Source organism: Thalassophryne amazonica, chromosome 12 (assembly GCF_902500255.1).
Source record: "Thalassophryne amazonica chromosome 12, fThaAma1.1, whole genome shotgun sequence".
Lineage (NCBI taxonomy): Eukaryota > Metazoa > Chordata > Actinopteri > Batrachoidiformes > Batrachoididae > Thalassophryne > Thalassophryne amazonica.
In genome coordinates, this window is record NC_047114.1 from 75,334,483 (window position 1) to 75,360,900 (window position 26,418).

The window sequence follows — 26,418 nt, forward strand, 5'->3', positions numbered from 1 at the left end:
AAAACCTTTTTTGTGAACCTCCATGTTTACGCTAAAATAAAATTTCAGCTCTTTTCGTCCTTTTCAGGGTTTTAGAGCCCCCCCCCCAAAAAAAACAAACAAAAGCTAAATTCCTGTGGTAAAAGTTAGCAGTTAGTATCTTCAGGTAAATGGCTTTGCGTTAACTTTTCAGTCTGCGAATTAGTGGCTATGGAAGCTAACTTAGCTTAGCTGTGCCCACCACTGTGAAGCACTGACGATTTCAATGTAGAAACAGTCGTTCCTTTATATAAACTGTCACTCATTGTTGTCAGAACCCAGACTAGTGAGACTGACGGCCAAACTGAACAACGTGGCTGCAATGGAAGGAAAAGATGCTATCTTTAAGTGTTCCGTCACCCCAGCAGATGCCAAAGTTAAATGGTTCCACAACAATATACCCGTCTCTGCTGGGCCGAAGTATAAACTTGAGCATGGTAGAAATAGTCACTCTCTCACCATCACCTCGGTCACCCAGAAAGACGCCGGAGAGATAAGTATTGACGCAGAAGGCAAAGGCTGCAGCGCTACCCTGCAAGTGCAATGTAAGCGACTGCCATCAATGTGAAATGTTTGTTTTTATGAGCAAGTTTATAGGATTTTTTTTTTGGCACGATTTCAGATGAGCCTGTGACATTTAAGAAGAAGTTGGACAATCTGACAGTGGAGGAGCAGAGTGAAGTGAAGCTGGCAGTGGAGCTCAGTAAGCCATCAGAAGAAGTCAGGTGGATGAAGAACAGTGTTGTGCTACAGCCTACCGGTAATATGGAGATCCGAGTGGACGGCACTAAACAGGTTTTAGTACTCAAAAGTGTGACTAGTGATGACCGCGGCATCTACTCCTGTGAAACTCTGGATGATAAGACGCAGGCTAAACTCAGTGTGGAATGTAAGACATTCACAAATTATAATATGATTAGAAGATACAAATTTTGAGGTATGTGTTAGAATACCACGTCACATACTTACATGTCAGTCGTCAAACATTCTTTTCCTTTCAGTGAAAAAGATACAGATACTAAAGCGCCTGATGGAAACCAAAGCTCATGAGACAGAGACAGTCACTCTTGAAGTTGAACTCAGCCAGGCAGATGTTGAAGGTTCCTGGACCAGGGATGGGGCTAAAATAAGAACAGGACCAAATTGCCGTATCACAGCTGTTGGAAAGAAGCATACCCTTACCTTGTCCAATCTCAAGTTGGAAGATGCTGGAACTGTTGCTTTCCAAGCAGAAGATGTTTATACTTCCAGCAAACTGATTGTTACAGGTAACAGCTGCTCATTAGGTCTTTTTTAAAATTTTAATTTTGTGGAGATAAGCTGTTTGGCAGCCATTATGGGGAAATAAGATCCACATTTCTGCTTTCACTACAGTGTTCACTAATATATTTTGGTTTTTAATAAGGGCTAATATCCTAAGAGCACCTTCTGCATTGGTGTACAGCACCATTCACCTTTAAAAGTCACACTGTGGTGTAGTCAAGGAGCCCACATATTGTGTGTAATAATTTGTGTGTCCGATGTACATTGATTTCACAGAACCTCCTGCTATGATCTCTAATCCTGTGTTGGATGTCACAGTCGCAGAGAGGGAGAAGGTTACTTTTGAATGTGAAGTTTCCAGAACAAATGCAGAAGTGACGTGGTTGAAAGTAAGACACCATGAATGTTGGCAAACTACTGTGTGTGCATGTCCACCATGCAAAAGAGAACTGTATACATTCCACTGACTTACAAATGTATTTTTTATTTATTTTTTTGGTGGGGGGCGGGGGGTACAGCAATGTTCCAAATGAAACATGACACTGATTATAAGATGCCCCCTCCATCCATTTTTCAAGATATACTTTTTGGAAAAAAAAGCTTTCTGAAGACCATTAAAAAATTCATTTATTTGAAAATAATGCAAATAAAAGCACATTTCATTAGCAGCCTCTCATGTGCTTTTTTCACCCATGTACTGACGCACTCAATTATTGGTCCCGTGGAAGCGACCCCTTTTAAAATCACAGTACGCTTTTCTGACTCGTACAATGTTTAAGATGTTGTTTTATATCATTACACTTTGTCAGACCAATTTATTTCATGGCTGCTTGAGAGTTGTTTGATGATGTTGCATTTATCATCATGAGCTGAAAGTTTGCATTATAACGTATACTCACTTGTGCAGGCCACACATTTATTAAACGGGGTTTTCCTGGTAGAAAAGCCAGTCATACTGCTTCAGAGCGCTTGATCCCAATGGTTTCATTATTAAAAAGTGCTGCTTGTGGGTTTTGCTTCTACGGCAACAATAAACAGTGAACAAATTTACAATGTGTACACTGATTTAAAAAACAAAGGCACTCGCTGATTTAAAACAAAAGGCACTCACCAGCATTTAGAGTCTGTCCAACTGCTTGCTTGGAAAGATAGATGGTTGGGTTGCTTTAGTCCTGTAGGGCACACTTGTTTGGCTTCACCTACTGTTGAGAATATTTTGACATGTAAAAGTCTAGACACTGAATATAACCCCCTTTTTTCCAGACATATTTCTGAGAAAAAAAAAAAACATCTCATATTCGGAACAATGTGGTATATTTTACTTTTCCCCAAAACAATTACTCTGCAGGGTGATGTTGAACTGAAACCAGGGAAGAACCTCAGCATCCATTCTTTGGGCCGAAAGCACACCTTGGTCATCCACAAATGCATCCCTGGAGATGCAGGCACTTATATTTGTCGCACTGCTGATGATAACACTTCAGCCAATCTCACTGTTCATGGTAATTATTGGTTTTGCCTTGAATCAAACAAATCAATCAAATACCAGTCATCTTGGCGCACAATACTTATTTTCTGTATTTCACAACAAGTATTGGCAATAAAATGATCAAAGTTCTATGTAATATTTTTTCCCCCAGCCAGAGATATTAAAATTGTTAAGAAGCTGGAGGACGTGGTGGTGATGGAGAAGGAAAATGCTTCATTTGTCTGTGAAATCTCTCATGATGAAGTTGACTGCCAGTGGTACAAAGGAAATTCCAAACTGAAAGCTACTGACAACATTAGGATGAGACAAGAAGGTAAGTTTCACGAAATAGAAAAGTGTCATTCAACCACACTTAAGCAAAGTTTGAGGAATTACCTCACAAGGTATATAACATAACAACTAATTAAAATCCAATGTGTGTAATACAAAAGTAACAACAAGACAAGTGAGAAATAAAATACAGTAAAACAGTGGAATTAAATAACTATAAGTCATTACATAAAACATTGACTAAAAAGATACACTTTCAGATTTCATTTAAAGGAGTTCCTGGATTGATATGGCGTCAGATCCTCTGGAACACTGTTGGAAACAACTAAAATGTCAGTGTCAACATCCTGAGATGTCTGCACTGGTCATTGATTGATTGATTGATTTATTAGCCACTACAAGAAAAAAATAATTTTAAACAAATAAGTTAGTTACTAGCACGTTGCCCATGGGGATCCATAGGCTGTAGATTGGGTAGTGTTTATAAAAGAATTAGCTGAAAAGGGTAGTAATAAATTGTGCAGTTTCTAAAATGAGTTGGAATGGTATGTGATTCCAGAATGTTTTTCGAAACTTAGATCTTAGACCTCAACAGTTTTTAGAAGAACTCAAACCTTTCATTTCCTGTTAATTACATAATTTTTTAATGTTAATTTACTGTCTTAATGTATTTATAAATTGTTTAGGTCCTTGTTATTATTATTATTATTTTTTTTGTGTTCCTGTCACAAAATGAGTCAAATCTTCGTGACGGGGTTGTTTTTAACTCACTATTACTAACCCTACCCCCACCCCCAGCCCTAACCTTAACCATAACCTAACCCTACTCCTTCCCCCAATCCTAAACATAACCACCACGAGCCCCCCCCCACTCCCTGCTTCATTTTTAATTTCATGCAGCCATCCCGGAATGAATTAGAATGAATTCGTGCTGCCGTGACGAAAATTAGGAGCTTTTTGTCACAATATCACAAACCAATAGATTAATGTATATTTCGTACTGCTGAATCACAAATTGCCGTGAGACCAGGTTGCATATACTCACTGTGTTGATTATTAATATTGTTATTATTATTTTGTTATTTTTACTTCGATTTTGTCATTTGATTTTTAAATTTTTAGATGCGATCACATCTGCAGTGATGCGGTCGCTGTATCGGACCGTCATGGTGAAGAGAGAGCTGAGTAGGGGGGCAAAGCTCTCGATTTACCGATCGATCTACGTTCCGATCCTCACCTATGGTCATGAGATTTGGCTCATGACCGAAAGAACGAGATCGCGAGTACAAGCAGCCGAGATGAGTTTCCTCCGCAGGGTGGCTGGGCACTCCCTTAGAGATAGGGTGAGGAGCTCGGTCACTCGGGAGGAGCTCGGAGTCGAGCCGCTGCTCCTCCACGTCGAAAGGAGTCAGTTGAGGTGGCTCGGGCATCTTTTCCGGATGCCCCCTGGACGCCTCGCTGGAGAGGTGTTCCGGGCTCGTCCCACTGGGAGGAGGCCCCAGGGAAGACCCAGGACACGCTGGAGGGATTACATCTCTCGGCTGGCTTGGGAATGCCTTGGGGTTCCCCCGGAGGAGCTGGAGGAGGTGTGTGTGGATCGGGAGGTCTGGGCGGCTTTGCTTGAGCTGCTGCCCCCGCGACCCGACTCCGGATAAAGCGGAAGAAAATAGATGGATGGATGGATTTTTAAATGGATAATAATGGAAATAAGTGTTTTCACTTTCTTGTGTCATCCATGTATTTTTTACATATTTACAATTCTATTATGTACTTACATTGAACTTACTAATTAAAATCATGCATGCATGCACTCACGCTTTTAATATATAGATGATTTACCACCCCCTGTTGGATTGGCGTGTGAGTCCAGAATGTAAATATCAATGTCCATTGTTCCGTGTTGTTAGCTAATGTATGTAACTTCTCTAAAAATATTAGTTCTATCAACGTTTGGTTTTGGTGCTGTTCATCCTTGGCCCAAAATACATAAACATACCAAACGGCATACCAGTTTGTGCATGATCAAAACTGCATGCACGCACACAGAGCTTTTCGTCTTTTCTGCATTCTGCTGTAAGCAGATGTGTTTAATTAGACAAACAGAGACGATGGCTGAAGACATTAAAAGCAGTACACATCTTGACATGACATTAAGTCACTCATGATAACAGCAACATAACACAACTAAACTGACTAAACCAGTTGAACTACAAAAACACAATCAATAACACTAACAACACTGTAATCTAACATGAACCACAATAACAACATTTAAAACCCTGAACTCCCATGGTGCATTGTACCACAATGTCCATTGTTTACTGGTTAGCTAAAATTGCTAGTTTCTCAAAAAAATATTCATTCTATCAATTTTCCATTTTCGCAGCATTCATCCTTGACCCAAAATACATAAGCATATCAAACAGCAAACGCCAGCTCTCCCCGGTTTCGCCATGATTGAAGCCATACACACACACGTGCACAGAGGCCACTTGGCTATTAGAATATAGACTAGTGTGTATCTGTGTAGTAAATGTTTAGGTGATATCTTCACAAAGACTTTGTGTATCAAGGCAACACTTGGTACGCAAAGTTAACTTGCTGAGACATCGGACAAGTTTGACATTGGACATATTTTGATTCTAATTGTGGCCACAAGGGGGATATGTTTTGGAAACCTTGTGTACATAATATTTTGACTAAAACATCTATATCACAGTGAAATTTAGTTCACAAAGTCATTTCAACAGGATATTAGACAAGTTTGATGTTGAATGCATTTTGATATTAATTGTGCTCACTAGGAGGTCAAATCTTGGTAACCCTGTGTATCCACTTTCTTGACAAAGACTTCATAGATCAGGATGAAACAAGGTCACCTCACTGAGACATGAACCAAGTTTGACATTGATTGTTTCCTTTTAATTTTGACCACCGGGGGTGCAGACTCTAGTGCATGCGAGATCTACACAAGGTCTTCATAGATTGTAATCAAACTTGCTACTGCAGATTATACCTGCTAAAATACTTGCTAAACCCTTACACAAGTTCAAGGTTGGGCTCTGTGATGCAGATTAGGCTCAGTATTGTCCTTGTTTTATTTGTGATGCTGTATTGCAGGGGTGGCCAAGTTCGGTCCTCGAGAGCCACCTTCCTGACACACTTAGTTGTCTCCCTGCTCCAACACACCTGAATCCAATGAAAGGCTCATTAAAAGTCTGCTAACGAGTCTTTCATTGGATTCAGGTGTGTTGGACCAGGGAGACAACTAAGAGTGTCAGGAAGGTGGCTCTTGAGGACCGAACTTGGCCACCCCTGCTGTATTGTGTTCTAATATGCTGTCTGTGTCTCTGCCCAGGAAAAGCGTACTTGCTGCTATTTAAGTCTGTGTCCCCAGAAGACGCGGGTGAGATAAAATTTACAGCTGAAAAAGCCTCTTCAACTGCTAAACTCAAAGTGAAAGGTAAGCAACGCAAACTTCACAAACTTGATAAATGTCAATTTACCAGTATTCCTCCACTGTTTAAAAATGAACAGACTGTTCTAAAATTTTATTCTTGCTGGCTGACCTCCAGGGTTTGTTAGCCTCATCCTAGAGGTCTATTTTAGAGGGGGGGGCAACAGAATATTACAAAAAAAACAAACAAAAAAAAACAACAAAAAACAGCAGTTGTATATCTTATACTCCATGGACAGAGAAAAATTAATTCCCACAATTCTTTTCAAATGCAAACTACTGAATGGGTCTCAGATTCACTCAGTCAATATTTGTGAATGGACTAAACATGTTAACATTTAGTTTATGTCATAATCAAATGTGTCACATTCAGAATATTTAAAACCATTTCATTCATGCACCTTTAAATTTTAAATAGCATGTAAAAAGTAAAACATGTAGGGGTGGTGGCCAAGAGGTTAGTGCGCTTGGTTTCAGTGCAGAAGGTTCCCGGTTCAAATCCCACCCCTGCCACATTTCTCCATGTGAAGTGGAGTTGCACCAGGAAGGGCATCCGGCGTAAAACCTGTGCCAAATCAACATGCAGATCCACCTTGGATTTGCTGTGGCGACCCTGAAGGCAAAAAAAGGGAGCAGCCGAAGGGACAATGTAAAAAAATAAAACATTAAAAATTAAAGCCCCAGATATTCAGTAATAACAATACAATATTATTGTAATTCATAAGTGAAATATAATGACAGTCAATCTTATTTTTGTTCTGAAAAGACACCAGAAGCTATTTACAGATGCACAGAAATTAAAAACTCCCCCACAAACATCTTAGGTGTTCGCCATGGCCACAAGCAAAAGTGTGCAACTATTACTTTTTTCATTACACGTTCTACTTAATTCCTCAGTGAAACCCTGAGTATTTCTGTAATACTAGCTAGTCAAGATACCCTTGTTAACTAGGTGGGGAAATCATGTTGATGACTTTATATTTTGGCATTTAGGTCAGTTTTTCTTTTATGCCAGAACTGCACACCTTTATTAGTGTGTTGGTTTATGGTCAGAGAATGCTGGCTGTGTTGTGTACTCCATGTGGTGACAGAAAACATTTTCCTGTTTACTGAAAAAAAAAAAAATCAACTTTTTTTCTTGGTCACTGTTATATCATTGCAACATGCCTCCTGTATTCTTCAGCATTTAGCAAAACTAATAGAACTGTTGGTGCATGAAATATGCATTTGTCTTTGCAATAACACTAACATAATTTAGGTTAGTTCACATGAACAAAACCGTGAATTTAATTTGTCTTTGGTATGGAGTTGTTTGCAATTTTTTGCAATGTTTCAGATTTTTTTCTTTTTCTTTTTTTCTTTTTTTTAGAGCTGCCTGTGAAGTTTGTGAAAAGACTCAGGGATAAGATTGCGATTTACAAACACCGCGGTCATCTGGAATGCCAAGTGTCACGTGCCAGTGCGAAGGTTAAGTGGTACAAGAGCAAGAAGGAGATCAAACCCAGCAAGAAGTACGAGATCACAAGTGAAGATGTGTACCGAAAACTTACCATCAATGATGTGGACTCAGGAGACGAAGATACATATACATGTGATGCCGCGGATGACAAAACATCCTGTAAACTGCTTGTAGAAGGTAATGAAGATGTGATAAATTTCACAAACTGTGTGAGAATGTACAAACTGTTGGTATTTCCAGCATTTTAACATACCTACTAACCACTCATACCTACAACTTCTCACTCGGGGGGAGGAGTAACAGGAAGACAGAGGATGGGAAGGAGAGGAGCAGTTGTAGCCAGTAGTTCTGGTATTTATATTTGTATTTATTTTTTTGCAAATTGTTTCTTACTTCTAGTTTTGATACTCTGTGTGCTCTTATCCTGTACGCTACTGTCCAGTGCTGCTGGAGCCTCAATTTCCCTGAGGGAGTCTTCCTAAGAGATTAATAACATTCTGTCTAATCTAATCTAATCTAACCTGCTTACTGAGTGATATATTTATATGTACTTATATTTGCAATTATTTTGAATAGTAATGGAAAAAACATCACCATGGCACTATACGATAAACTGGCATTGTATTTCTTTATGTTTAATGAAGTCACATCAACTAGATCTTCACAATAAACCTCTTTCTTTTTGGGACCCCTTTAGAGCAGTCAATAAGCATTGTGCGGGAGCTGAGTTCTGCAGAAGTTACAGAACCATTTGCTGCTGTCTTCGAAGTAGAAGTAAGTATGGAATTGGGCAAACGTCCCGTATGGACTTTGAATGGAGTTGCTGTACAGGACAGTGCTGATGTTGAGATGGAGAAAGAAGGCACAATGCACCGACTGACATTCAAGAAGACCAAAGCATCAATGTCAGGGCCCGTGCAGTTTGCAGCTGGTAAAAGCAAATCTACTGCTCAGCTCACTGTCAAAGGTAAAAATGTTCATGCAGAAGCTTTGTATAATAATTGGTATACTATAGAAATAGAAATCTGTAAAGTAAATGTGCCCTCTTGCTTTATTCTTTTTACATTCAGAGCGTCCACTTGAGATTGCAGAGCCCATGAAAGATGTGAAGGCAAAGGAGAAAGGCTCAGCTACGCTCACCTGTAAATTCTCTGCTGTACCCAAAGAGGTGACCTGGTTCAAAGGTACAGTATCTCTGGCAGCATCAGACAAGTGCTGCATTAAGCAGGATGCAGTATGGGCTCATCTTACTGTTGAAAGATTGACCGTGGAGGACAGTGGATATTACTGCTGTAAATCTGGACCTGCAGAGACCAAAGGCAGACTTACTGTTGAAGGTATAGTATTCATTTGATGCATTAGAAAACCACTCTTGATTGAAGAGGCATTATTTCATCCCTTCTCCAGTTTGAAAGCTGTTCAAACCCAAAGTGTACCATTAGGCATTCATTCATTTCTTGAGGTATAAAGGAAATATGAATTATGTCACACAGCAAACAGAAAGTTGCACTCTTTTCAAAATATCTTTACACTCTTACACTGTGTTCTTACATCATTCCAGAACGTGAAATTAAGATCACCAAGCACTTGGCAGATACACAGGTGGATGAGGACAGCGATGCTGTGTTCATATGTGAGATTAATTATGCAGATGAAGAGGCACAGTGGCTACTAAATGATAAAGCACTCTTCAACAATGAGGTCAACACCATTACTCATGAGGGTAAAGTTCACAAGCTCACACTTAAGAACTTGGCACCTCAAGATGGGGGGACTATTACCTTTCAAGTTCGCAAAGTGAAAGAGTCTGCCACACTCAAGGTTAAAGGTAAGAATTTAGTTCACTTCATTTATGTACTACAAAATCACTAAATATTAGTGGGTTTTACATTGTTTTTAACATACAATATCCTCCATCCCTGGAACGCTTCGAGAAAGAGGAGGTCTCTATGGGCAGACAGATTGCCACAGCTGTAACAAAAATAATATCAATAATATAAATACATCATTATCAGGCTGTGAGGGTGCCTGGCACCTGAAGAGGGTCCACAGCTGTAACAAAAATAATATCAATAATATAAATACATCATTATCAGGCTGTGAGGGTGCCTGGCACCTGAAGAGGGTGGACCCTCAATGTAGACTCCCAGACCAGGCTTAGGTGTAAAAGAAGTCGTCATCTTTATTCCAGGCTTAGGTATGGTACACAGGTTATCAGTCAGCGGAGCAAAGGTACAAACAGGGCTAGGCAAACACGCGGTCATAATCAGGCAGGGTTCAATGGCACGAGCAAATATAGATTTCAGGGATGAGGCAGAAGGCACAGTCAAAAAACAGAGCAGATTTTGGTAACACGATTATACATGGTGCAAGATAGTGAGGAAGAGAATACACAAAGTGGAGTGAAGAAAGAGACCAAGACACGTGAACAGATGCAAGAGCGTGAGTGGATGAAAACACAAAGCAGAAAGAATCAATGTGAAAGACGAAGACACAATGGCAGGTGCAGGGTTGCGGAGTCAGAACAAACAAATGGAATGAGGAAAACAGAGCACAAGAAGCAAACAGAAAGTGAGGTCAGAATAATAAATTACTATGAACAGCGAATGAACATGAGGACTAAAAAGCAACCATCAGATAATAAGTATACATGAAAAACTACATGGTAACAGAGCTGAGATCAAAAAGAAAACACTAACACAAAACTAAACTGGAAATGACTCAGAAACAAACTCTAAGTAAAAGGGAGACTAAGTGATAAACAAAACCCGACACAAAAGCACAACAGATAATAACAGAAATGAGAACAGCAACATGGCAACGCAAAACAGAATCGAGAATAAACACGTGACAACAATAAACAACTAATAAATCAAAGCCGGAGCAGATGGTTGGTAAAAGAAAGGAGGAAAAATGAAACCATAACCCTGAGCAGAGCCAAATCCTGACAATCGTAACATATTACTTAAATGCATTTAACACTGTTGATGTGGCTTAATCCTATCAACCACATATAATATCTTAGTTTATTTTTACTTTCTCAATCTTCTACAGAGAAACGTGCATTGTTCCTCAAGTCTCTAGATGATGTTGTTGGGGAGGAAAAAGGCATAATAACTTTGGCATGTGAGGCTTCCAAGCCTCGGGTTTTCCCCATATGGAGGAAAGACAGTAAAATATTGAAGCCTGGACCAAAGTATGAGCTCCTTCACACTGGAAAGTCCTTAGGATTGATCATCAAGGATGTCACCAAAGAAGATGCTGGCGAATACAGTTGTGATCTTGGAACTGAAGTCTCCAAATCAAAGGTCACTGTCAGAGGTTGGTATTATTAGAAAAATGTATATACGCCATATAATATGTGTGATATATATAAATATATATACACTCAACAAAAATATAAATGCAACACTTTTGGTTTTGCTCCCATTTTGTATGAGAGGAAATCAAAGATCTAAAACTTTTGCCACATACACAATATCACCATTTCCCTCAAATATTGTTCACAAACCAGTCTAAATCTGTGATAGTGAGCACTTCTCCTTTGCTGAGATAATCCATCCCACCTCACAGGTGTGCCATATCAAGATGCTGATTAGACACCATGATTAGTGCACAGGTGTGCCTTAGACTGTCCGCAATAAAAGGCCACTCTGAAAGGTGCAGTTTTATCACACAGCACAATGCCACAGATGTTGCAAGATTTGAGGGAGCGTGCAATTGGCATGCTGACAGCAGGAATGTCAACCAGAGCTGTTGCTCGTGTATTGAATGTTCATTTCTCTACCATAAGCCGTCTCCAAAGGCATTTCAGAGAATTTGGCAGTACATCCAACCAGCCTCACAACCGCAGACCACGTGTAACCACCAAGATCGTCTGAGACCAGCCACTTGGACAGCTGCTGAAACAGTCGGTTTGCATAACCAAAGAATTTCTGCACAAACTGTCAGACACCATCTCAGGGAAGCTCATCTGCATGCTCGTCGTCCTCATCGGGGTCTCGACCTGACTCCAGTTCGTCGTCGTAACCGACTTGAGTGGGCAAATGCTCACATTCGCTGGTGTTTGGCACGTTGGAGAGGTGTTCTCTTCACGGATGAATCCCGGTTCACACTGTTCAGGGCAGATGGCAGACAGCGTGTGTGGCGTCGTGTGGGTGAGCGGTTTTCTGATGTCAATGTTGTGGATCGAGTGGCCCATGGTGGCGGTGGGGTTATGGTATGGGCAGGCGTCTGTTATGGACGAAGAACAGAGGTGCATTTTATTGATGGCATTTTGAATGCACAGAGATACCGTGACGAGATCCTGAGGCCCATTGTTGTGCCATACATCCAAGAACATCACCTCATGTTGCAGCAGGATAATGCACGGCCCCATGTTGCAAGGATCTGTACACAATTCTTGGAATCTGAAAATGTCCCAGTTCTTGCATGGCCGGCATACTCACCGGACATGTCACTCATTGAGCATGTTTGGGATGCTCTGGACCGGCGTATACGACAGCGTGTACCAGTTCCTGCCAATATCCAGCAACTTCGCACAGCCATTGAAGAGGAGTGGACCAACATTCCACAGGCCACAATTGACAACCTGATCAACTCTATGCAAAGGAGATGTGTTGCACTGCATGAGGCAAATGGTGGTCACACCAGATACTGACTGGTATCCCCCCCCCCAATAAAACAAAACTGCACCTTTCAGAGTGGCCTTTTATTGTGGGCAGTCTACGGCACACCTGTGCACTAATCATGGTGTCTAATCAGCATCTTGATATGGCACACCTGTGAGGTGGGATGGATTATCTCAGCAAAGAAGTGCTCACTATCACAGATTTAGACTGGTTTGTGAACAATATTTGAGGGAAATGGTGATATTGTGTATGTGGAAAGAGTTTTAGATCTTTGAGTTCATCTCATACAAATTGGGAGCAAAACCAAAAGTGTTGCGTTTATATTTTTGTTGAGTGTATATATATATACTGTATTTTTGTCTTTTTATGTTATTGTATTGTTTAGCATCTTCATCATTATTATTTTTTAATCATACTGTCAGACATTTCTATAGCTATACTTGCCAATTTAGTTTACTTCCATATTTAAAACTATATGCTTTTTGTCCTGAATGTAGAAATTGGTATTGGAATTACCAAATGGCTGAAGTCAGCTGAAGTGAATGAAGGAGGGACATGTAGCTTTGAGTGCATCTTGTCACGTGAGAGCACAGATGAATGTTCTTGGACTCTAAATGGCAAAACTATAACAAATGGAGGCCAGTTTAAAGTTTCTAGTAAAGGGCGCAAGTACATGCTGACCATTACGGATGTGACCCCTGCTGAAGCAGGAGTGGTGGTCTTCAACATTAAAGACCTGAGCTCAAAGACAACATTAACGGTTGAAGGTAATATGGGACCAGACATGGTTATAAATGGATAAATATGTTAAATTGCATGGTATAAGAGAAACATGCTGTCTGTTGTTGTTGCAGGCAAAGCATCTTCTGTGTCAAAAGGACTACAGAATGTTAGTGCTATTCCAGGGGAGGATGCAGCATTCACCTGCATAGTAATGCAAGCTAGTTCCACTGTCAAGTGGGCCAAGGAAGGCAAAGCCATCAAGAAGAGTCAGAAATATGAACTCAGTCAAGAAGATAAAGTCATGAAGCTAATTATCCATAAAGTCACTGCTCAAGATTCTGGAGAGTACAGTTGTGAAGTTGTTGGAGGTGCAACAACCAAAGCCAAGCTGGAGATCAAGGGTGAGACCAAAAGCTTTTAATGTTCCTCTTTTCACTCTCAGTTCTGATGATTTAATACATAAAAGCATTTAAGAGACCTCCCTCTATAAGGAGTTGATGAGAGTCATAAAAATATAATCAATATGAAAGGAGGGTCATGTCATGTCATGTTCTGAAAGTATCGAGCGTATGTGCCAATTTTATTGCAACAAGGTTGTTGTCTTTTTGCAGAGCCACTCCACAAATTCACAAAGGCACTAAAGGAGACCCAGGGTGAGGAGAAGAGCTCAGTGACTTTGCAATGTGAAACTGTGCAAACCCCGTCCAAGGTGACGTGGCTTAAAGGTAGCACAGAGCTCAAGACTGGTGGCCGATACGAGATGAACCAGAAGGAAGGGGTCTTAAGTCTTACTATCAAACACCTGGAGGAAGAAGACACTGATATCTACACTTGTGACGTAGGCACTGCCAAGAGTGTGGCCAAGTTGTCAGTTAAAGGTAAGAGGCTTGGGGTGTTATCACTGTGGAATTAACCCACTTCTACTTTAGTCTTAATACAGTCAATGGTATCTTAACACAAAGTAGTGTTCTTGTGTTGCAGTACTAGTATTACTAATGAATTAAACAAATAGTGTCTGGTACAATTAGCCAATACAAGTTATGAATGGTGATGTGTTTTTGATAATGATCCTCTTAAATACTGGCTGTGCAACTATTTAACAGTTTTTACTGGTATTGGTTTACATGTTTATCATTGTGTTTAAGACCCCTGTCACACACGAATGCGCACGAGCCTGGCCGAATCAGGCAGAATGTAAAAAAAAAAAACAATATTCGTGCCACATCTGGGAGGGAATAAGAATTACAGAGGACAGCCGTCCGAATACCCAGACTGCATTCCAACCTGCCCTGAGTGATTCATGCATGTACAGTGCGCATGAGCCTCCGAATGTAGTACAAATGTAGGCAGTACACAGTAAGAGAACCTGGATAGCTGTCAGGATGCAGTAAGAACAATATGAATGAATTTACAAGCCGTACAATTGCAGCCCGATTGCAGTTCGGCAGAATATATTCCAGCAGCGCTCAAAGTCGAATTTGGGAAATTCGGCCAGGGTGGAAGCATGGCGAACGTCCCCCCCAAACACAGTCAGAATGTCACGAATGTCATTTTGACGCTGTCTGATTGTTTAGAATGCTGTCAGACAGCCTCCAGACTGCACATTGAGTGCCATACGATAGTTGTTCCACCTCGACTGCACAGAGACTGTTTTGAACATGAGAAAAATATTCGGAGCTGCTGTGTGAATGGGCCCGACTGTTTAGACTGCTCTGAGAATGCTGGCCGACATTTACCAAATGCACCTCGACGCTTCCCCACTGTGGGTCAACTTTTTATAGAGGTGCCACTCGAACTCATTCGAGCTATGTGTGACGGGGGGGGGGGTCTAATAAATTAAACTGATGACACACATTTATTTGTGACCCTCAGTTTTGAAGGGGTTTTCACAGATGATTCCATGGTTGTATATTATGTATGTAGTTTTTTTTTTTTTAACTTTTACTGTGTGATGCATTTTGCTTTTTATTTTCTATCTTTGTAAATTTTGTCCCACATCACATGATGAACACTACGTCTTTACTTATATGCTTTACGTCACAGCGACCTTAAATTGTCAATCTCTTGACAGTCTAAAGCTCATAATGCAAGTGCATTTGGGGGACATTCATCTCCACTTTGCTATTTACAGGGTGCATATTTAACTATGGATGCATTTTGGATGTAACTTGTATTAGGCTAATCAAATGATCATCATCTGTCATCACCTTTAAGAATCGTTGCGCTGGTACACAGGACAATACTATTAAGATGAAAGTCTTAAGTAAGAGGTTTCTGGTGAGGAAATGGATCTGGTTACAAAGTGTGTGAGTGGCTCATTTATGGAAACAGCCACAACTGCTCCCTGAGGACACACAGTTGAGCACCTTACTCCTGCAACACCTCTTCCTCCTCCATCTCTGTACTCCCAAGCTCCTCCGTCCCGTTCTATTGGACTGTCTTGGTGCTCCCTCCATGCAAACCTGTGGAGGAAGAAAACCAATGTAAAACTATAGCACAAACTAGAGATATTAAAGTTGTATATTTTTTAGGGATAGACTGATAATCGGCTGGGTCAATAATCTGCATTGGCTGATACTCCCTGTGGGCACTTTATTCAATTCAATTCAATTTTATTTATATAGCGCCAAATCACAACAAACAGTTGCCCCAAGGCGCTTTATATTGTAAGGCAAAGCCATACAATAATTACGGAAAAACCCCAACGGTCAAAACGACCCCCTGTGAGCAAGCACTTGGCAACAGTGGGAAGGAAAAAATCCCTTTTAACAGGAAGAAACCTCCAGCAGAACCAGGCTCAGGGAGGGGCAGTCTTCTGCTGGGACTGGTTGGGGCTGAGGGAGAGAACCGGGAAAAAGACATGCTGTGGAGGGGAGCAGAGATCAATCACTAATGATTAAATGCAGAGTGGTGCATACAGAGCAAAAAGAGAAAGAAACACTCAATGCATTATGGGAACCCCCCAGCAGTCTAAGTCTATAGCAGCATAACTAAGGGATGGTTCAGGGTCACCTGATCCAGCCCTAACTATAAGCTTTAGCAAAAAGGAAAGTTTTAAGCCTAATCTTAAAAGTAGAGAAGGTGTCTGTCTCCCTGATCCGAATTGGGAGCTGGTTCCACAGGAGAGGAGCCTGAAAGCTGAAGGCTCTGCCTCCCATTCTACTCTTACAAACCCTAGGAACTACAAGTAAGCCTGCAGTCTGAGAGCGAAGCGCTCTATTGGGGTGATATGGTACTATGAGGTCCCTAAGATAAGAAGGGACCTGACTATTCAAAACCTTATAAGTAAGAAGAAGAATTTTAAATTCTGTTCTAGAATTAACAGGAAGCCAATGAAGAGAGGCCAGTATGGGTGAGATATGCTCTCTCCTTCTAGTCCCCGTCAGTACTCTAGCTGCAGCATTTTGAATTAACTGAAGGCTTTTCAGGGAACTTTTAGGACAACCTGATAATAATGAATTACAATAGTCCAACCTAGAGGAAATAAATGCATGAATTAGTTTTTCAGCATCACTCTGAGACAAGACCTTTCTAATTTTAGAGATATTGCGTAAATGCAAAAAAGCAGTCTTACATATTTGTTTAATATGCGCTTTGAATGACATATCCTGATCAAAAATGACTCCAAGATTTCTCACAGTATTACTAGAGGTCAGGGTAATGCCATCCAGAGTAAGGATCTGGTTAGACACCATGTTTCTAAGATTTGTGGGGCCAAGAACAATAACTTCAGTTTTATCTGAGTTTAAAAGCAGGAAATTAGAGGTCATCCATGTCCTTATGTCTGTAAGACAATCCTGCAGTTTAGCTAATTGGTGTGTGTCCTCTGGCTTCATGGATAGATAAAGCTGGGTATCATCTGCGTAACAATGAAAATTTAAGCAATGCCGTCTAATAATACTGCCTAAGGGAAGCATGTATAAAGTGAATAAAATTGGTCCTAGCACAGAACCTTGTGGAACTCCATAATTAACCTTAGTCTGTGAAGAAGATTCCCCATTTACATGAACAAATTGTAATCTATTAGATAAATATGATTCAAACCACCGCAGCGCAGTGCCTTTAATACCTATGGCATGCTCTAATCTCTGTAATAAACTTTTGTGGTCAACAGTATCAAAAGCAGCACTGAGGTCTAACAGAACAAGAACAGAGATGAGTCCACTGTCTGAGGCCATAAGAAGATCATTTGTAACCTTCACTAATGCTGTTTCTGTACTATGATGAATTCTAAAACCTGACTGAAACTCTTCAAATAGACCATTCCTCTGCAGATGATCAGTTAGCTGTTTAACAACTACCCTTTCAAGAATTTTTGAGAGAAAAGGAAGGTTGGAGATTGGCCTATAATTAGCTAAGATAGCTGGGTCAAGTGATGGCTTTTTAAGTAATGGTTTAATTACTGCCACCTTAAAAGCCTGTGGTACATAGCCAACTAATAAAGATAGATTGATCATATTTAAGATCGAAGCATTAAATAATGGTAGGGCTTCCTTGAGCAGCCTGGTAGGAATGGGGTCTAATAGACATGTTGATGGTTTGGATGAAGTAACTAATGAAAATAACTCAGACAGAACAATCTGAGAGAAAGAGTCCAACCAAATACCGGCATCACTGAAAGCAGCCAAAGATAACGATACGTCTTTGGGATGGTTATGAGTAATTTTTTCTCTAATAGTTAAAATTTTATTAGCAAAGAAAGTCATGAAGTCATTACTAGTTAAAGTTAAAGGAATACTCGGCGCAATAGAGGTCTGACTCTTTGTCAGCCTGGCTACAGTGCTGAAAAGAAACCTGGGGTTCTTATTTTCTTCAATTAGTGATGAGTAGTAAGATGTCCTAGCTTTACGGAGGGCTTTTTATAGGGAAAATAAAAATAAAAAGGACCTATACTTTATTGACAGCCCTCGTATAAATAGCAGAAACATTCTTCACTCAACTTTAGAGTAGGTTTTTGATGGTCTATGTTACGATCACTTTCTGGAGCCTCACATTATCAATGCACCAGTGCTGGTCCTGACCACATCTTATTTTAATTCCAACATGCCCAGTGTGGACACCCCAGTTTGCTCTGTGTAAGCCTGATCCAGCCAGATCTCAGAAGCTAGGCAAAGTAGGTCCTGGTTAGTACTTGGATGGGAGACCTCTTTGGAAGACCAGGGGCTGTGTGTGTTTCTCCAGGTGAAACTTGTGTTGTGTCAGGAAGGGCATTCAGCAAAAAACTTGTGCCAAATCCCAATGCGGGTCTTTGCTGGATCTGCTGGGATGGTGACCCAGCACAAAACAGGAGCAGCCGACAGGACAACAACAACGCTCATTATGGACACTGGTCATGAAAATGACAACTGTGTTTCTTGTAAACTAGCAATGACATTTGCGATGCACTGGGTGTAAAATAGAGCCCAAACTGTTTCATCTGTGTCCAGTGGTGAATGTTGGACAGCTGCATCACTTTACATCTTGCATTGTTCTTGCCTGTCATAACTTTATTGACTTCACATCTCAACAAACTTAACACTTGTTAAAGTTAATTAAACACTGTTCTTTTTATTTCAGCTTTGCCTGCCACCTTTAAACAGCAGCTGAAGAACCTGGATAAGACAGAAGGGGAAACGGTGACACTTCATTGTGAGCTGTCAAAACCCGCTGCAAATATCCAGTGGAAGAAAGGCTATCAAACTCTGAAAGCTGGAGAAAAGTACAAGATGAAGCAAACTGAGACCTCGATTGAACTTCAAATTAAGAATTTGGAGGTTGAAGACAGTGGAGAGTATTCCTGTGTGTGTGGAGACCAAAAGACATCTGCAACTGTTAAAGTTAAGGGTATGGATTTTAAGACTGTTTTTTTCATTCAAAAAAATGTAGTAGACAGTTACACAGCTACTGACTCAAGTTATGTTTAAAACTAGCACCTTGACACTCATCAACTACATGACAGAAAATTGCACTAAGTCTTAAGTTAAGAAAGAGAAGGAACGCAGTATTAGGTTTGTGTCAACAAATGTAGATCATTTTATATTGAAACATAGCCCCATAGGGACAAGGAAACATTCAAGGAATCTTCAGTGACATTATGGGGGACCCCCCCCCCTTTTTTGTTTTTAATGGGGAGTTTTTCCTTTGTTTTTTAAGTATGTCAAACTTTGAACTGTCACTTGACATTGTATTTTATACACCTCTGTAATTTTTGTCAGACATTTTAAAATTAAATAAATTACATATGTTTATATTTTATTGACAGTCTAAGACTCCCCCTGAACAGGATACCACTCCAGCACAGGTTACTTCCTGAGCTGAGGCCAGTACCCATTTACAGCTGGGTGAACTGAGACAGTATCGATTAAGTCTTGTCTAAGGACACAGACAGGTAGCATGAGCGGGATTTGAATCCAAGTCTACATATGTACATATATTTTTATATGTTTACTTTACAGCAGAAGTTCCATTTCTGGTTAGTCTTTTGTTTTTAAACCAAGCAATTTGCTTCATTTTGAGTTTGTAAAATTACTCAAACTTTATTTATACAGCGCTACCAGCAACATTCACAGAGAAGCTGAAGAGCCAAGATGCTGAGGAGGGACACAGTGTTACTCTGCACTGTGAGCTCTCTAAACCTGGAGTCCCAGTGGAGTGGAAGATGGGGACTCGCGTACTAAAGTCTGGAGAAAAATACCAGATGAAGCAGAAGGCTGTTGTGAACGAACTGGTGATGAACACAGTTGTACCAGAAGACAGCGGAGTCTACAGCTGTGTATGTGGTGACCAGATGACCACTGCCAGCGTCAATGTAAAAGGTAAGAGGATTTGTACTCCTGACAGTTTGTGACACAGCACCTGGGTATTCTTCATCATTGCATTACTTTACCACACTTGTTCAGTAGAGCTGGTACGATTATTAAAGGCATGGTCAGAGATCCTGGAAAAACCAGTAAGAGTAAGCAAGGTTTTGAAAATTGTCAGAAAAGTCAAAGCCCCCTTCCATATTATGAATATATTCTATTAAGAAATAGGTCTTTTATAGGCCCTAAGGCCTGTTGGTGTCGGTTCCTATCTTTCGATTAGCATGAAGTAGCATCAAGTGGATGCGAGTCTACGACTCCCCCAGACAGGATGCCAGTCCAGCGCAGGTTACTTCCCAACCTAAAGGGGGGTACCCATATTTACAGTTGGGTGGACTGAGACAGTGCGGATGAAGTGCCTTGCATTGTTAACTTCACAACCCAACAAACCTAACACCTGTTAATTTAAATTAAATGCTGTCCTTTTTCTTCAGCTTTACCTGCCACCTTTAAACAGCAGCTGAAGAACCTGGATAAGACAGAAGGGGAGACGGTGACACTTTATTGTGAGCTGTCAAAACCCGCGACGAATATCCAGTGGAAGAAAGGCTATCAAACTCTGACAGCTGGAGAGAAGTACAAGATTAAGCAAACTGAGACTTCGATTGAACTTCAAATTAAGAATTTGGAGGTTGAAGATAGCGGAGAGTATTCCTGTTTGTGTGGAGACCAAAAGACATCTGCAACTGTTAAAGTTAAGGGTATGGATTTTAAGACAGTTTTTTTTTTTTTTTTTCATTTTAAATAATGTAGTAGACAGATACACAGTCACTGACTGACGTTATTTTTAAAACTAGTACCTTGACACCGGCCACTATGTGACAGAAAATTGCACCTTGATTTAAGATAACATCGTATGCTCTCATGAAAGAGAAAGGATGTAGTATTAGGTCTGAGTTTACATCTAGTTTTGTAAATCATGCTACACTGAATTATAGCCTCAAGTATTCCCTGTGTAGGGAGTAAGGAAGCATTCAAGGAATCTTCAGTGACATTATGGAAACCCCAAGAATAATAATAACAATAAAAACAAATGCATCCAGTATATGGCAAAAACACTGTGATGTGGTCATATCTTCGCAAAAAATGGAAAGTAGGTACTTTTCTCAACATTTGTCACTTTTAGTTGGAGAAAAGGGGGTAATTCCTGGAGTGAATGGTGAAATTCTGTGGCCCTTCGCTTTCTTCTGTCATCCAGCCTTTTCCCCCTATGGTTCCGTTTGAACCTGTAAGCTGTCATTTTGCACATTTTGGGGGCTGTGTGATGTATAACTATTCAGAAAAATATGGTTACAGGAATAGAATTCAAATTATAATACAGATGTCTAGTTAGATATTTTAACAATTAAAAAATTACATACTATGATTGTATTCTATGAAGCAGTAAGTCTTATATAGGCCCCGAGGGCTATATAAGTTGGTGCCGGTATGACTCTTGACAATCTAAGACTCCCCCTGAACAGGATACCACTCCAGCACAGGTTACTTCCTGAGCTGAGGCCAGTACTCATTTACAGCTGGGTGGACTGAGACAGTGTGGATTAAGTCTTGTCTAAGGAGACAAACAGGTAGCATGAGTGGGATTTGAATCCAAGTCTACATATGTATATATTTTTATATGTTTACTTTACAGCAGAAATTCCATTTTTGGTTAGTCTTTTGTTTTCAAACCAAGCAATTTGCTTCATTTTGAGTTTGTAAAATTACTCAAACTTTATTTATACAGCACTACCAGCAACATTCACGGAGAAGCTGAAGAGCCAAGATGCCAAGGAGGGAGACAGTGTTACTCTGCACTGTGAGCTCTCTAAACCTGGAGTCCCAGTGGAGTGGAAGATGGGGACTCGCGTACTAAAGTCTGGAGAAAAATACCAGATGAAACAGAAGGCTGCTGTGAACGAACTGGTGATCAACAAAGTTGTACCAGAAGACAGCGGAGTCTACAGCTGTGTATGTGGTGACCAGACGACCATTGCCAGCGTCAACGTTAAAGGTAAGAGGATTTGCACTTCTGAGAGTTTTGGACACAACACATGGGCTGCAATGATTATTAAAGGTATGGTAGGAAATCCTGGCAAAACCAGTAAGAGTAAGCAAGATTTTGAAAATTGTCAGAAAAGTCAATGCCCCTTTCTTCAGACCTCCCTCCAAAGACACCCCAAACAAAGCACAAAAACGCACATTGCCCAAATGAATATATTCTTCTCATAAGCACAAAACACCGAAACAGCCTGCATCACTACTCATCCTGTTCAAAGCTATTATACAAACATAGTCCCAACATGATTAAATGGCTTGTCCAGCAGAAACAGGGCCCCCAATGCATAACCTTGGAGGTCTTTGTGGTCCATGCCCTGGGACACGTCAGAGTGGAGGTGCACTGTAGAGCTGGCAGCTTTTTCCTACAGCCACTTTTTCACCCAGCCCCTTCCAAACTGACAACCAGAGTTGGTAATCGCACAACACCATGGAGGAAGTGCGGTGTTGTCATCTTTGAAAAACAACAGATGTATACTCTGGTTTTAAGTCTTCTGCTATTTTTCTCTTGGTAGCTTTCTGAAAAACAGTTATTTTGCAACTAACAGTTGTCATTGATACTTTCTTCGCCATCGTGCAACTAGCTTGCTAGATTTTACTAACATGCCCCCTTTTTTTGACAGTGCTGTTTAATAACTACTGAAATCACAAAGGCAACATAGTGACTTAGTGGTTAGCACTTTTGCTTCACAGCAAGAGGGTTGTGAGATTGCTTCCCACCTGGGGCCTCTCTGTGTGGAGTTTGCATGTTCTCCCTGTGCTTACGTGTGCTCCTGCCAGAAACTCCGGCTTCCACCCACATCCAAAGACAGGCGGGTTAGGTGAATTGGAATCCCTAAACTGACCGTAGGTGTGAGTGTGAATGAGTATGTCTATCTGTATGTGGTCCTGTAATGGGGTGGTGGCTCAAAACCGGCTCGCTCAAAGATGCACACCTACGGACGTTTTTTTAAAAGTTTCCTGTTAAAGTTAATTAAACACTGTTCTTTTTATTTCAGCTTTGCCTGCCACCTTTAAACAGCAGCTGAAGAACCTGGATAAGACAGAAGGGGAGACGGTGACACTTTATTGTGAGCTGTCAAAACCCGCGACGAATATCCAGTGGAAGAAAGGCTATCAAACTCTGAGAGCTGGGGAGAAGTACAAGATGAAGCAAACTGAGACCTCGATTGAACTGCAAATTAAGAATTTGGAGGTTGAAGATAGTGGAGAGTATTCCTGTGTGTGTGGAGACCAAAAGACATCTGCAACTGTTAAAGTTAAGGGTATGGATTTTAAGACTGTTTTTTCATTTAAAAAATGTAGTAGACAGTTACACAGCTACTGACTCAAGTTATTTTTAAAACTAGCACATTGACAGCGGCCACTGTGTTATAGAAAATTGCACCTTGATTTAAGATAACATAGGATGTTGTAATGAAAGAGAAAGAATGCAGTATTAGGTTTGAGTCTACACCTGGTTTTGTAGATCGTTTTATATTGAAATATAGGCCCAACTATTCCCTGTGTGGGGAGCAAGGAAACATTCAAAGAGTCTTCAGCGACATTATGCAGAACCCCAACACCAAAAAAATGAAATGCTTCCAGTTTATGGCACAAATATACTGTGATGTGGTCATATCGCTCTCTTTTATTTGGAGAAAAATGGGCATTCCTGGAGAGAATGGTGAAATTTTGTGGGCCTTCTCTTGTTTCCCTCATCCAACATTTTCCCCATTACGCACAGCAGAGGGAAACACTTTTCCTACGTACATCCATCATTGCTTTCCTCTTATGAAGCGCTGCCCTTGTGTTTTCTGCTGCGCATCATTTATTTTTAGCACACACACACGCACCATGAGTACCAGTTATGTGCATGCCTGCTAATTATACTCAACAAAAATATAAACGCAGCACTTTTGATTTTGCTCCCATTTTGTATGAGATGAACTCAAAGATCTAAAACTTTTTCCACATACACAATATCACCATTTCCCTCAAATATTGTTCACAAACCAGTCTAAATCTGTGATAGTGAGCACTTCTCCTTTGCTGAGATAATCCATCCCACCTCACAGGTGTGCCATATCAAGATGCTGATTAGACACCATGATTAGTGCACAGGTGTGCCTTAGACTGTCCACAATAAAAGGCCACTCTGAAAGGTGCAGTTTTGTTTTATTGGGGGGGATACCAGTCAGTATCTGGTGTGACCACCATTTGCCTCATACAGTGCAACACATCTCCTTCGCATAGAGTTGATCAGGTTGTCAATTGTGGCCTGTGGAATGTTGGTCCACTCCTCTTCAATGGCTGTGCGAAGTTGCTGGATATTGGCAGGAACTAGTACACACTGTCGTATACGCCGGTCCAGAGCATCCCAAACATGCTCAATGGATGACATGTCTGGTGAGTATGCCGGCCATGCAAGAACTGGGACATTTTCAGCTTCCAAGAATTGTGTACAGACCCTTGCAACATGGGGCCGTGCATTATCCTGCTGCAACATGAGGTGATGTTCTTGGATATATGGCACAACAATGGGCCTCAGGATCTCGTCACGGTATCTCTGTGCATTCAAAATGCCATCAATAAAATGCACCTGTGTTTTTCGTCCATAACAGACGCCTGCCCATACCATAACCCCACCGCCACCATGGGCCACTCGATCCACAACACTGACATCAGAAATCCGCTCACCCACACGATGCCACACACGCTGTCTGCCATCTGCCCTGGACAGTGTGAACCGGGATTCATCCGTGAAGAGAACACCTCTCCAACGTGCCAAACACCAGCAAATGTGAGCATTTGCCCACTCAAGTCGGTTACGACGACGAACTGGAGTCAGGTCGAGACCCCGATGAGGACGACGAGCATGCAGATGAGCCTTCCTGAGATGGTTTCTGACAGTTTGTGCAGAAATTCTATGGTTATGCAAACCGATTGTTTCAGCAGCTGTCCGAGTGGCTGGTCTCAGACGATCTTGGAGGTGAACATGCTGGATGTGGAGGTCCTGGGCTGGTGTGGTTACACGTGGTCTGCGGTTGTGAGGCTGGTTGGATGTACTGCCAAATTCTCTGAAACGCCTTTGGAGACAGCTTATGGTAGAGAAATGAACATTCAATACACGAGCAACAGCTCTGGTTGACATTCCTGCTGTCAGCATGCCAATTGCACGCTCCCTCAAATCTTGCGACACCTGTGGCATTGTGCTGTGTGATAAAACTGCACCTTTCAGAGTGGCCTTTTATTGTGGGCAGTCTAAGGCACACCTGTGCACTAATCATGGTGTCTAATCAGCATCTTGATATGGCACACCTGTGAGGTGGGATGGATTATCTCAGCAAAGGAGAAGTGCTCACTATCACAGATTTAGACTGGTTTGTGAACAATATTTGAGGGAAATGGTGATACTGTGTATGTGTAAAAAGTTTTAGATCTTTGAGTTCATCTCATGCAAAATGGGAGCAAAACCAAAAGTGTTGCGTTTATATTTTTGTTGAGTGTAAATAAATTAGATATTATATTTTATTATATATTATATACATATGTATATATTTTTATATATTTACTTTACAGCAAAAGTTGCATTTCTGGTTATTCTTTTGTTTTGAAGTCAAGCTATTTGCTTCATTTTGAGTTTGTGAACAAGCTCAAACTTTGTGATACAGCGTTACCGGCGACCTTCACGGAGAAGCTGAAGAGCCAAGATGTTGAGGAGGGAGACAGTGTTACTCTGCACTGTGAGCTCTCTAAACCTGGAGTCCCAGTGGAGTGGAAGATGGGGACTCGCGTACTAAAGTCTGGAGAAAAATACCAGATGAAGCAGAAGGCTGCTGTGAACGAACTGGTGATCAACAAAGTTGTACCAGAAGACAGCGGAGTCTACAGCTGTGTATGTGGTGACCAGACGACCATTGCCAGCGTCAACGTTAAAGGTAAGAGGATTTGCACTTCTGAGAGTTTTGGACACAACACATGGGCTGCAATGATTATTAAAGGTATGGTAGGAAATCCTGGCAAAACCAGTAAGAGTAAGCAAGATTTTGAAAATTGTCAGAAAAGTCAAAGCCCCTTTCTTCAGACCTCCCTCCAAAGACACCCCAAACAAAGCACAAAAACGCACATTGCCCAAATGAATATATTCTTCTCATAAGCACAAAACACCGAAACAACCTGCATCACCACTCATCCTGTTCAAAGCTATTATACAAACATAGTCCCAACATGATTAAATGGCTTGTCCAGCA

At 40.9% G+C, this 26,418-nt stretch overlaps 1 protein-coding gene across 1 annotated transcript in view; it reads left to right on the top strand.

Annotated features, from left to right (window-relative positions):
• Positions 1–26,418, top strand: part of LOC117521280 (obscurin-like) — a 140,769-nt gene that overhangs the window by 31,783 nt on the left and 82,568 nt on the right. Inside the window, exons 16-36 of the mRNA XM_034182604.1 lie at positions 294–563; positions 641–907; positions 1,020–1,286; positions 1,558–1,670; positions 2,630–2,783; positions 2,922–3,083; positions 6,399–6,503; positions 7,867–8,133; positions 8,654–8,923; positions 9,027–9,293; positions 9,518–9,784; positions 11,011–11,277; positions 13,085–13,354; positions 13,442–13,711; positions 13,922–14,188; positions 18,867–19,133; positions 19,838–20,104; positions 20,584–20,850; positions 21,876–22,142; positions 23,185–23,451; positions 25,840–26,106. Coding sequence (XP_034038495.1) covers positions 294–563; positions 641–907; positions 1,020–1,286; positions 1,558–1,670; positions 2,630–2,783; positions 2,922–3,083; positions 6,399–6,503; positions 7,867–8,133; positions 8,654–8,923; positions 9,027–9,293; positions 9,518–9,784; positions 11,011–11,277; positions 13,085–13,354; positions 13,442–13,711; positions 13,922–14,188; positions 18,867–19,133; positions 19,838–20,104; positions 20,584–20,850; positions 21,876–22,142; positions 23,185–23,451; positions 25,840–26,106 — 5,085 coding nt within the window. The remainder of the gene's footprint in view (positions 1–293; positions 564–640; positions 908–1,019; positions 1,287–1,557; positions 1,671–2,629; positions 2,784–2,921; positions 3,084–6,398; positions 6,504–7,866; positions 8,134–8,653; positions 8,924–9,026; positions 9,294–9,517; positions 9,785–11,010; positions 11,278–13,084; positions 13,355–13,441; positions 13,712–13,921; positions 14,189–18,866; positions 19,134–19,837; positions 20,105–20,583; positions 20,851–21,875; positions 22,143–23,184; positions 23,452–25,839; positions 26,107–26,418) is intronic.